Source organism: Leopardus geoffroyi, chromosome X, assembly GCF_018350155.1.
Source record: "Leopardus geoffroyi isolate Oge1 chromosome X, O.geoffroyi_Oge1_pat1.0, whole genome shotgun sequence".
Lineage (NCBI taxonomy): Eukaryota > Metazoa > Chordata > Mammalia > Carnivora > Felidae > Leopardus > Leopardus geoffroyi.
The window spans coordinates 125,572,445-125,584,945 of NC_059343.1; the positions used below are offsets into that span (position 1 = coordinate 125,572,445).

At 38.6% G+C, this 12,501-nt stretch overlaps 1 protein-coding gene across 1 annotated transcript in view; it reads right to left on the reverse strand.

Moving 5' to 3' along the window:
- Window positions 1–12,501, reverse strand: part of GABRA3 (gamma-aminobutyric acid type A receptor subunit alpha3) — a 337,898-nt gene that overhangs the window by 23,819 nt on the left and 301,578 nt on the right. Inside the window, exon 8 of the mRNA XM_045471027.1 lies at window positions 2,837–2,989. Coding sequence (XP_045326983.1) covers window positions 2,837–2,989 — 153 coding nt within the window. The remainder of the gene's footprint in view (window positions 1–2,836; window positions 2,990–12,501) is intronic.

Sequence of the window (12,501 nt, forward strand, 5' to 3'; positions counted from 1 at the left end):
TCTCCATGTGGCTTTTATATTTTCCTGATACAAAATGATATTAAGTATATTTTCATGTTCTTATGGGGTGTTTGCATATATTCTTGGTGAAATGTCTTTTCATGTATTTTTCCAATATTTAAAATTAGATTCTTTATATTTTTATCACTGAATTATAGGATCTCCTTATATTTTTTGAATAGATGCTTTGTCAGATCTGTACATATATAAAATATATCCTTCCAGTCTATGGCTTGCCTTTTCATTTTTTTACTGCTATTCTTTGATGAGTGGAAATTTTTAATTTTGACAAAGTCCAATTTATTCTTTTATTCTTATTTTTTTGTACACTAAGGAATTTCTGCATTCCAAAGGTTACAAAGACATTGTCTTATATTTAGTTCTAAGACAATGACATTTTTAGCTTTTATATTTAAACCTATATCAATCAAATTAATTCTTTGTAATGCCATTTGTGTCATGAATCAAGTTTTCATATACGTGGGCCTACTTTTACTCTCTCTGTAGTGTTTATTTTTCTTTCCCTTATGCCTATAACACACTGTTTTAATTACTATAGCTTTTTAATCATTTTTGGCATCTCATGGGGCAAGTCCCTCCACTTTGTTCTTCTTATTTAGGAGGATATTGACTATTCTTGGCTCTTTGTTCTATCATAAAAATTCTGCAATCACTTTTAAATTAATGTGTTAATGTAAAATTTCGAAGTTTTTACATCAATGCAATGAGTGTAAATATGAACTCTAAACTCATGTGAGGCCAAGTTTAAATTAAAAAAATAAATTCTTAAGGAATCCTATATTTTACACAGATCCCTGGCCAAAATAGACATGCCTCCTTATTGTCTCCCTGATTACTGTATTTTTCTAGTGCTCTTTCTAGGGTATAACCCTTAAATGGTATTGGATTGATGAGATGAATCCTTGTATTCGTCTCCTATGGTTTATGTAAAAAAAAAAACAAACCCACAAATTAAGTGGCTTAAAACAACACAAATATTTTTTCTTACACTTTTGGAGGTCAGAAGTCTGGCAGTTTTATGGGCCTTCTCCTCTTTCAAAGCCAACGGCAGAGCATCTTCAAATTTCTTCAGCTTTTTTCATCAAACTGCCTTCTGCTCTGTAGTCAAATATCTCTCTGCCTCCCTCTTATAAGGACACTTGTAATTATATTTAGGGCCCATCCAGATAATCCAGGATAATCTCTCCATCTCAAGATCTTTAATTTAGTGCACATCTGCAACACCCCTTTTGCTATATAGGGTAACATTCACAGATTCCAGAGATTAAGACATGGATATATTCGGGGGGCATTATTTAGTCTACCACAGCCCTAGTTCTAATCCTAAACTTCACTCAGGCTCAGAGCCTTTCTTGTGTAACCTTAAAACTCAGAGCCTTATTGAGGCACCTGGGTGGCTTCGTCGGTTTAGCGTCCCACTCTTGGTTTTGGCTCAGGTCATGATCTCAGGGTTTGGTGGGTTGAGCCCTGCATCGGGCTCTGTGCTGACAGAGCAGACCCTTCTTCAGATTCTCTCCCTCAATCTCTGTCCCTCCCCCACTTCCTCTCTCTCACTCTTGCTCTTTCTCACTCTATCTCTCTCCCTCTCCCTCCCTCCCTCCAAATAAATAAATTTAAAAAACCCCAAAACTCTTATTTACCAAGACTAGTAGTCTATCTACCCATCTTCCAACTATAACAGTTATCAGCTCATGTGACTAACATTCCAATTTTTAGTTCCCTCTTTCATTTGGGCCCCTGAGTATTTCCTTTAATTTCTTATCATCTCACATATTTAAAAAGAATATTTTCTATGTTTTATCTAACTTTTCTAGAATTTTGTGGAGGGAGATTTTCAGGGTATCTACTTTGTTATATTTCTAAAAATCAGTGACTCCTATATAGATTCTGCTCCCTCCACTTCACCAGAACTGTTGTTGTGCACGCCTCACAGCCACCACTACTATGGAGGCAGGTTAGTAGACTAAAAAGAGTGAATATTTGTCTCCTAAAAATGTTTACAGTGGGGAAAACAGGCAGAAAATGTTCTATATGTTTAAGTCTTCCAGGAGAAAATGCTAATAATATGCAAATCTCTTTTAGACATCGGTAAATTTATATTAAAGAAAATTTTCCTGATTATAGGTACTATTGAAAAACACTTCAAGCTTTGTGTACCCTTTACTGATAATTTGCAATTTAAAAAAGCTAGAGGAGAAACATCAATGTCAGATGCTTATAGAAAAAAAAGGATGATAAAAAAGCACCCAGTCCACTTCTTTGTTGTCAACTTAGTTTCTCACTTCCCACCTTCTCCAGCTCTGCCCACTAATTTTCTGTTTTTCACTGAAGGCTCAGTCCCTCTCCAGTTCCAAAAGCAAACTTGACTGAGACAGGAAGCATTTAATAAACTTCCTACTCCAACACTCTTTTTATAAAAATTTATTTTAATGTTTATTTTTGAGAGAGAGATATCATGAGCAGGGGAGGGGCAGAGAGAGAGACCGAAACACAGAATCCGAAGCAGACTCTAGGCTCTGAGCTGTCAGCAAGGAGCCTGAAGCGAACCTCGAAGTCATGAGCTGTGAGATCATGACCTGAACCGAACGAAGGTGGACGCTCAACCAACTGAGCCACCCAGGCGCCCCCAACACTCTTCTTATTCCCACTTTTTTGTTAAGAACTCAGTTGCCTGAAATACCAGGACTTGATGACTCACTTACCAATGCTAGGCCCAGGCATTGCTTCCATCCACTTTCCATATCCCAACCTGACAGTCCATCATAAGACTTAGCAAATGCCCTCACCTCCCCATTCTCCATAAAACAACACTCACCAAAGACCGTGCGGGCAGGGACAGACTCTCTGTTGAGCCAGAAAGACACTTGTGACAGAATGACAGTCATGATACATGGCAAGTAGGTCTGGATCACAAAGTAGCCAATTTTTCGCTTGAGATGGAAGTGGGTTGTCATGACGACATATTCTCCTGGAGAGAGTAAAATTAGGCAATATGTAGCTGAATAAACATTGTTAAATCAAGGTGGGCCCCAATTCAGTTCACCAAGCTCTTTAACCTTATAGTCAAAACAAGACATTCCAGCACCTACCAAGTTCACATAACCATATCTCTTTAATAATCATGAAGCAGTGCTTTTGTGTGAAAATAGGCTAATACTATACCAACACAGCTTGCTCAGAGCAATTTTGACACAGATTCATTCAAATACATTAGTGTATTCATTTAAATAATAATATCATTCTTTTCTATAGCATTTGCTTTGTGATTGGCACTCTTCTAGCACTTTAACATTCTTAACATACTTAATGATTACAAAAATGCTATAAGGTGGATACTATTGTTATCCTCATTTTATAGTCCAATAAACTCAGGCAAAGAGAGATTGAACAACTTGAGCACGGTTTTCCAGCTACTAAGCAGCAGAGCCTGAATTCAAGGTCATATGGGTTGGCTCCACCATTTATGCTTTTTAACCATTCTGCTCTTTTGTTTGAATGGACTTATAGGGTTAGAACCAGAAGTTCATATAGCAGAATGTGGGTTAGCCTAGATCACCCCACTCTAAAACAAGCATGAGCACTTATTGAACTCTTACTATGTGCCAAACAATTTTGAGTGTTTGGGGAATATTAATTTTACACCCTCCCAACAACCCTGTAAGGTAGATTATCAATTATTTATCAGTCTTAATGGATCTGTCAGCAGCATTTTCCATAGATGAGCACTCCATCCTCCTGGAATGACTCTCTTAACCAAACTTCTAGGTCATGACACTCTTCTGGTTTCCTTCCTATCTTTCCAGTCTCCTTTGCTGGTTCCTTCAACTTTCTAAACACTTGAGGATGTCAGGACTCAATACTTGTCCTATTTTCTGCCTCACTCACTTCCTTGGCATTCTCATCCAGCCTGTCTTTAAATAATATCTTCTTCCTAGGCTTCCTACTTGTTATGGGTTGAATTGTGTACCCCAGAAAGATATGGTGAAGTCCTAACCCTGAGTACTTCAGAATGTAACCTTTATTTTTTTTCATTTTTAAAAATTTTTCAATATATGAAATTTATTGTCAAATTGGTTTCCATACAACACCCAGTACTCATCCCAAAAGGTGCCCTCCTCAATACCCATCACCCATCCTCCCCTCCCTCCCACACCCCATCAACCCTCAGTTTGTTCTCAGTTCTTAAGAGGCTCTTATGCTTTGGCTCTCTCCCACTCTAACCTCTTTTTTTTTTTCCTTCCCCTCCCCCATGGGTTTCTGTTAAGTTTCTCAGGATCCACATAAGAGTGAAAACATATGGTATCTGCCTTTCTCTGTATGGCTTATTTCACTTAGCATCACACTCTCCAGTTCCATCCACGTTGCTACAAAGGGCCATATTTCATGCTTTCTCATTGCCACGTAGTTCTCCATTGTGTATATAAACCACAATTTCTTTATCCATTCATCAGTTGATGGACACTTAGGCTCTTTCCATAATTTGGCTATTGTTGAGAGTGCTGCTATGAACATTGGGGTACAAGTGCCCCTATGCATCAGTACTCCTGTATCCCTTGGGTAAATTCCTAGCAGTGCTATTGCTGGGTCAGAGGGTAGGTCTATTTTTAATTTTCTGAGGAACCTCCACACTGTTTTCCAGAGCGGCTGCACCAATTTGCATTCCCACCAACAGTGCAAGAGGGTTCCCGTTTCTCCACATCCTCTCCAGCATCTATAGTCTCCTGATTTGTTCATTTTGGCCACTCTGACTGGCGTGAGGTGATATCTGAGTGTGGTTTTGATTTGTATTTCCCTGATGAGGAGCGACGTTGAGCATCTTTTCATGTGCCTGTTGGCCATCCAGATGTCTTCTTTAGAGAAGTGTCTATTCATGTTTTCTGCCCATTTCTTCACTGGGTTATTAGTTTTTCGGGTGTGGAGTTTGATGAGCTCTTTACAGATTTTGGATACTAGCCCTTTGTCCGATATGTCATTTGCAAATATCTTTTCCCATTCCGTTGGTTGCCTTTTAGTTTTGTTGGTTGTTTCCTTTGCTGTGCAGAAGCTTTTTATCTTTAAAGGTCCCAGTAATTCATTTTTGCTTTTAATTCCCTTGCCTTTGGGGATGTGTTGAGTAAGAGATTGCTACGGCTGAGGTCAGAGAGGTCTTTTCCTGCTTTCTCCTCTAGGGTTTTGATGGTTTCCTGTCTCACATTCAGGCCCTTTACCCATTTTCAGTTTATTTTTGTGAATGGTGTGAGAAAGTGGTCTAGTTTCAACCTTCTGCATGTTGCTGTCGAGTTCTCCCAGCACCATTTGTTAAAGAGACTGTCTTTTTTCCTTTGAATGTTCTTTCCTGCTTTGTCAAAAATGAGTTGGCCATACGTTAGTGGGTCTAGTTCTGGGATTTCTATTCTATTCCATTGGTCTATGTGTCTGTTTTTGTGCCAATACCATGCTGTCTTGATGATGACAGCTTTGTAGTAGAGGCTAAAGTCTGGGATTGTGATGCCTCCTGCTTTGGTCTTCTTCTTCAAAATTACTTTGGCTATTCGGGGCCTTTTGTGGTTCCATATGAATTTTAGGATGGCTTGTTCTGGTTTCGAGAAGAATGCTGGTGCAATTTTGATTGGGATTGCATTGAATGTGTAGATAGCTTTGGGTAGTATTGACATTTTGACAATATTTATTCTTCCAATCCGTGAGCAGGGAATGTCTTTCCCCTGAGATCAGGAACACGACAGGGATGCCCACTCTCACCGCTGTTGTTTAACATAGTGTTGGAAGTGCTAGCATCAGCAATCAGACAACAAAAGGAAATCAAAGGCATCAAAATTGGCAAAGATGAAGTCAAGCTTTCACTTTTTGCAGATGACATGATACTATACATGGAAAATCCGATAGGCTCCACCAAACGTCTGCTAGAACTGATACATGAATTCAGCAAAGTTGCAGGATACAAAATCAATGTACAGAAATCAGTTGCATTCTTATACACTAACAATGAAGCAACAGAAAGACAAATAAAGAAACTGATCCCATTCACAATTGCACCAAGAAGCATAAAATACCTAGGAATAAATCTAACCAAAGATGTAAAAGATCTGTATGCTGAAAACTATAGAAAGCTTATGAAGGTAATTGAAGAAGATATAAAGAAACAGAATGTAACCTTTATAAATAGGGTTGTTGCAAGTATAATTAGTTAAAATGAGGTCATACTGGAGTAGGATGGTCCCTAATACACTATGACCAATGTTTATATAAAAAGAAGACAGACACACACAGGGAGATGTATGATGACATGTGATGACAGAGACGGAGATTGGAGAGATACATCCACTAGCCAGGGAACGCCAAAAATTGCTAGCAACCATCACTGATTTCTCTCTCTCCTTCCTTCTTTCTTTCTGTGTGCACACACAGATACCCAATCAATCAGCAAACCCTGAGAGTTCTTTCTTCAAAATATTCATAATTTAACCACTTCTCACTACCTCTACTACTACCCCTCTAGTGTAAGCTACCATCATCTTGTACTTACATACAGTAATAGCTTTATAATTGGTCTTGGCCCCTTCAATGTATTCATAGCACACCAAAATGATCCTATTGAAACATAAATCAAATTTTATCTCTCTTTTGCTTAAGACTCCAGGCGCTTGCCATCTCTCAAAGAGTTAAAAAAAAAAGTGAATTTCCCCCAAAATAGCCCCCAAATAGACCCATGCAATCTTATTCCTCTACTATTTTGCTTATTAGAGCTTCTTACTTTTCATCTCTCCCTTTGCCAACATTTGGTTTTGGCAGTTCTCCCATGAGGCAATTTCCCACTTTCCTACCCCACCCACTCCCTTGTACCTAAGTGTAGAAACAGCATCTGGTCATACAAAGCTCAATGCACAATCCATATTGTGTGTGCATTCACATTTCAACTTGTTTATGTGAACATGGAAAATACAAATTGGCTTATTATTATTATTACTTTTTTTAATATGAAAATTTTATCAAATTGGTTTCCATACAATACCCAGTGTTCATCCCAACAGGTGTCCTCCTCAATACCCATTACCCACCCTCCCCTCCCATCCACCCCCCCATCAGCCCTCAGTTTGTTCTCAGTTTTTAAGAGTCTCTTATGTTTTGGCTCCCTCCCTCTCTAACTTTTTTTTTCCTTCCCTTCCCCCATGGTCTTCTGTTAAGTTTCTCAGGATCCACATAAGAGTGAAAACATATGGTATCTGTCTTTCTCTGTATGACTTATTTCACTTAGCATAACACTCTCCAGTTCCATCCACATTGCTACAAAAGGCTATATTTTGTTCTTTCTCATTGCCACGTAGTACTCCATTGTGTATATAAACCACAATTTCTTTATCCATTCATCAGTTGATGGACACTTAGGCTCTTTCCATAATTTGGCTATTGTTGAAAGTGCTGCTATAACTATTGGGGTGCAAGTGCCCCTATGCATCAGTACTCCTGTATCCCTTGGGTAAATTCCTAGCAGTGCTATTGCTGGTTGTAGGGTAGATCTATTTTTCATTTTTTGAGGAACCTCCACACTGTTTTCCAGAGCAGCTGCACCAATTTGCATTCCCACCAACAGTGCAAGAGGGTTCCCATTTCTCCATATTCTCTCCAGCACCTATAGTCTCCTGACTTGTTCATTTTAGCCACTCTGACTGGCATAAGGTGGGATCTGAGTGTGGTTTTGATTCAATTTGGCTTATTGTTAACTTAGCAATGAATTCTCATACGAAATTATAGAATGTGTTATTCATTATAATTTTTGAGTTCCCTTTTTTCTCTTTCCTCTTTCAGTCCTTTTATTTCTGCCTTTGTTCTTCACACTCTCCTGCTCTTATCTTATCCCCCTCTGCTGTCTGTTTTCATTTCTATTCCTTTCTCTCCCTCTTCTTCCCTTCAGTCTCTCTCTCTCCACTGAAAATGCTTTGAATACTTATTTTTAATGAGATTTGGACTTTGATTAGCTAGGGCAGTTTTCCCCTTCTCCATCTTAGTCTCACACCTCCAAATTCCTGTCTATTAATCCTGTATCTTATCATGTGGAATATTTAATGTATAAAATATGTAATAAATACTGTTCATAAATTAGTTGTATTTTGTAGATCTCTTAAAGCGAGTATATTTTACAAAAACTTATCAAATTAGCCATTTGTTTTAAATAACTGAATTTATTTTCTTCAATCTTATTTTTCTAGCCTTCTTTCTTTCAATTTATGTCTTCCTGTTTTATTTCCAAAGTAGCAAAGAGCATGCCGAAGATTAACAAGATGGTGGAATACAGCATCCCTGGCTCCAGTATCCCATCACAAATATATGGATTAGCAACTATTTATGGACAATACTTTTGTGAAAATCTCAGAGCCAGGGAATAAAACAGAAGCATCCTCCTGGAGCACAAAATCCAAGAAAAGCCACATTAGAAAGGTAAGAGAAGTGCCTTCACTTTGCTAACTTCTTCCCTCCCTCAGGCCAGCCCAATGTATCACCTAGAGGGTTCCTCTGTGTCTATAGTTTCTCTAATGGAAAAGGAGAGACTAAGGTGGATATACAGCTTCCCCAGTATTCCAGAGCACTCCCCTGGAGGCCTACTTCTGCCTTGCCTCATGGGAAATACTGGAGGAATCAGTGAAGCTAGACCATTTGAGGTCAACTAGGAACAAAAAAGGGGGATGGTGGTGAAACATATAGCCACTTATGCATGGATCTTGGCCATGATACCAGGTCTCTGCTAGCAACCTCACACATCAGAGTCCAGCCAGCAGTCTTTCCCCACCTGTGCAGGGAACACAACCTCTGAAAGTAGTCTGCAGCTCTGGGAAACAGATGAGTACAGACAGAGGCACCACCCAACAGCAGAGTTTGGACTAACAGCACAACTCCAGCAGAGGCCTTACCCAATGGTGGTAGTCTAGACAAAAGGATCACACTCCTTGGTGTCCTGGTGTCCCCACCCACCAAAATAGCGACCTCCACAGGTCCAAAATGCTCTGGCTCTCTTGCCTGGGTGTCATGGTGACCCCCACTACCAAAATAGAGACCTCCACAGGTCAAAAACCACTGACTACACTGCTAAATGGGAAGGGGAGTCATGGCACTCCACTCACCACAATGGTGATCTCCATGAGTTGAAACAGGCCCACTGTAATACCTAGGGATCCCCACCCCAAGCAGTAGAGTATGCCAGGGTTAACCTGTGTTTCAAAACAGCAGGGTACCCAACTGCTGCAAGTAGCTAGTTCTCCATGCAACAGAGGCCCCCTGGGGCGCTGCTGAAAAGTGGAGTATGGACCACTGAATCATAAATAGAAAATCTAAACAGATCAATGTGGTGCAAGGAGACATAATCAGTAATTAAGCACTTTCCAACAAAGAAAATCCCAGGACAAAATGGCTTCATGGGTAACCAAACATTAAAAGAAGAATGAATGTCAGTCATCCTTAAACTCTTCCAAAAAATTGAAAAGGAGAAAGTGCTTCCAAACTCATTTTAGAGGGCTAGCTTTGCCCTGATGCCAAAACCAGATAAAGACCCAGAATGAAAGAAAATTGCAATTGAGACTTAAATAACACTGGATTTAGGGACACCAAACCCCTACACAATGGAAAATCTGCCTATAACTTCTGACTCCCCCAAAACTTAACTACTAATAACCTACTGTTGACTGGAAGCCTTACCAATAACAGTGGATTAACATACATTTTGTATATTATAAGTATCATATACTGTATTCTTTCAATAAAGCTAGGGAAAAGAAAATGTTATTAAGAAAATCATATGGAAGAGAAAATGCATTTACATTACTGTACTGTATTGATACTCTAAGTTTACCTCAACTGTTTATAAGACAAATCATCTGTTAGTACCTACATCAATATTGTCTTATATAATACAAAACATTGCAAATGTTATACATATTACTGACACTAGAATCAAAAATGAAAATATGTAAAAAATTAATATTTGTTTACAAGTATAACAATTCATGCATTGATAACGAAGCAGCATATGATTGCTTTATGGTAGCCTAGTATAATCAATACAATTACTTTGTGGTGGCTCAGCCTATACACTGATGAATGAGTCATTATAAAATTTTTATGTCATACAGTATTATAATCATATTCATGATATAGTATTGGAAACACTTACTTTTAAAAAATGCATGCCTATGATGATAGGCTGATATGCATTGTCTCCAGTTACAAGAGAGAATTATTGAATGGTAATGTAATTCTTTGAAAGCAAAGTTATAAAACAAAACACATTAATTTTATATTAAATATCACTCACTTTATGCCTATGTAAGAATAGGCTATCCACTTTCATACAAGTCTTGCACATGATGTTCTTCACAATGAATATTTAGGTAATGATAATGACACAAAAATATCTCATACAGTTCTTGCTGTACAGTTATTAGATATTCACATGAACACATAACAGATAAGTTTTTTAACTGTATGTCATGATGATTATTTACTATTCATTAAGTGGAATTGGATCATTGTAAAGGTCTTCATCCTCCTTGTATTCATGTTGAGTAGGTGAAGGAAGAAGAGGAGGAAGAATTGGTCTTGCTGTCTCAGGGGTAGCAGAGATGAAAGTGGTGCAGGAGATGGAAGGTGAGGCAGGAGAGGCAGGCACATTCAGTATAACTTTACAGAAATATATTTTAATGCCTGTCTGATTAGTTTTTGTTTTTTCATTTCTTTTAAACTGTTTCTGTATGGTACTAATTCTTCTTCCACCATGTGCTTTAGTTTCAGTTCCCATATCATAGAAGGGTCCCTGCCATAAAAAATGTCAAAAGCAGCCTTGAATAACTGGAACCCTTCTTCCATACTGTCTAATGCAATTGTTTTCTGGCACTATTTCTTTTACATCTTCTTCCCCATTGTCTGGCACTGGTTCAGATGCAGTCATCTCCATAAAGTTGTCTTCTGTTAATTCTTCAGATGTGGTATCTATTAGCTCTTTTTTTTTTAAAGGCATACACATTTTATTTGACATTAATTTTTATCAGACATGGGTTTTTCTAGAAAAGTGAAGACTCAAAGAAGTGGATATGGCTGAAAGCTTATATACCATTTTTTAAGTCTATTTATTTTGAGAGAGAGAGAAAGCACAAGTGGGGGAGGGGGAGAGTGAGTGGGAGCAGAGAGAATGAATCCCAAGCAGGATCCACACTGTTAATATGGAACCCAATGCAGGACTTGAACTCATGAACCATGAGATCATGATCTGAGCCCAAGTCAGGTGCTTAACCAACTAAGTCACCCATTTTTAACAAAGAATGAAAAATTGTGGAGATATGACAAGACAAAGGAAAAGGTTTGAGACTTGCAAGTGCGGCAAACTGTGTGAAGATAAATATATCAAAGAAACTAGTAAGTCATAAGGGCTATCTCAGTCAGGTTTGTTTGTACAAGTCTATCTTGGGGATAGGCGATCTATGGTAGCCCTTATTTCTCAGGACTTTCTCACTTTAGTCAGATAAGAAAATCTCTGGGAAGACTTCTTTATGTATCTGTTGATTCTCAAGTATCTTCAGCTCAAAATAATCTTTATGCCTAATGTTTATTTTTGAGAGAGAGAGAGAGCAGGAGAGGGGCAGAGTGACAGGGTGACACAGAATCCAAAGCAGGCTCCAGGCTCTGAGCTGTCAGCACAGAGCCAGATGCAGGGGCTCAAACCCATGAACCATGAGATCATGACCTGGGCTGAAGTTGGATGCTTAACCAACTGAGCTACCCAGGAACCCCTGTCTATGAGCTCTTGAATTTCTCCAAGATCCATGTCATGAAACCCTCTAATCCCCCCATTTTTTGCCATATCAAAATCTCATTCATTATTTCTTTGGTTCTATCATAAATACTCTGAAGTCATGCACAATATCTAGATATAGTTTTCTTCAGCAGGAATTTATTGTTTCAGACTTGATCGCTTTCATGGCATTTTCTGTAACAGGAAGGGCACCTTCACTGTTGTAATCCTTCAAGGCTTTCATGTTGTCCTAATGGGGTTCTCCTGCATAGGGTTGGTGATCTTTTACATAGAGTACTGTGTATAATGAAATTTAAATGTCCTTGTAACCCCTTGATGTAGCTGAATTATAGGTTTTGTGTTTGGGGGAAAGTAGTCCACTTCGATACCTTTGATACTGAACTTACGAGTTTCCGGGTGGCCAGGTGCATTGTCCAAAATCAAAAGAACTATAAAAGGCAGGCTCTTACTGACAAGGTATTTCCTGACTTCAGGGACAAACCATTGATGGAACCAATCCAGAAAAAAGGTTTGCATCGTCCAGGATGTCTTGTTTAACAAAAAGACTGACAGCTGTTGTTTATCTTTTTCCTTCAAAGTTTGAGGGTTAGAAGTTTTATAGATACAGGCAGTCCTTATCTTAAACTTGACTGCCTTTACATAAAGCAGTAGAGGTAGTCTGTCCCTCCCTTCCTGAAATCCTGGTG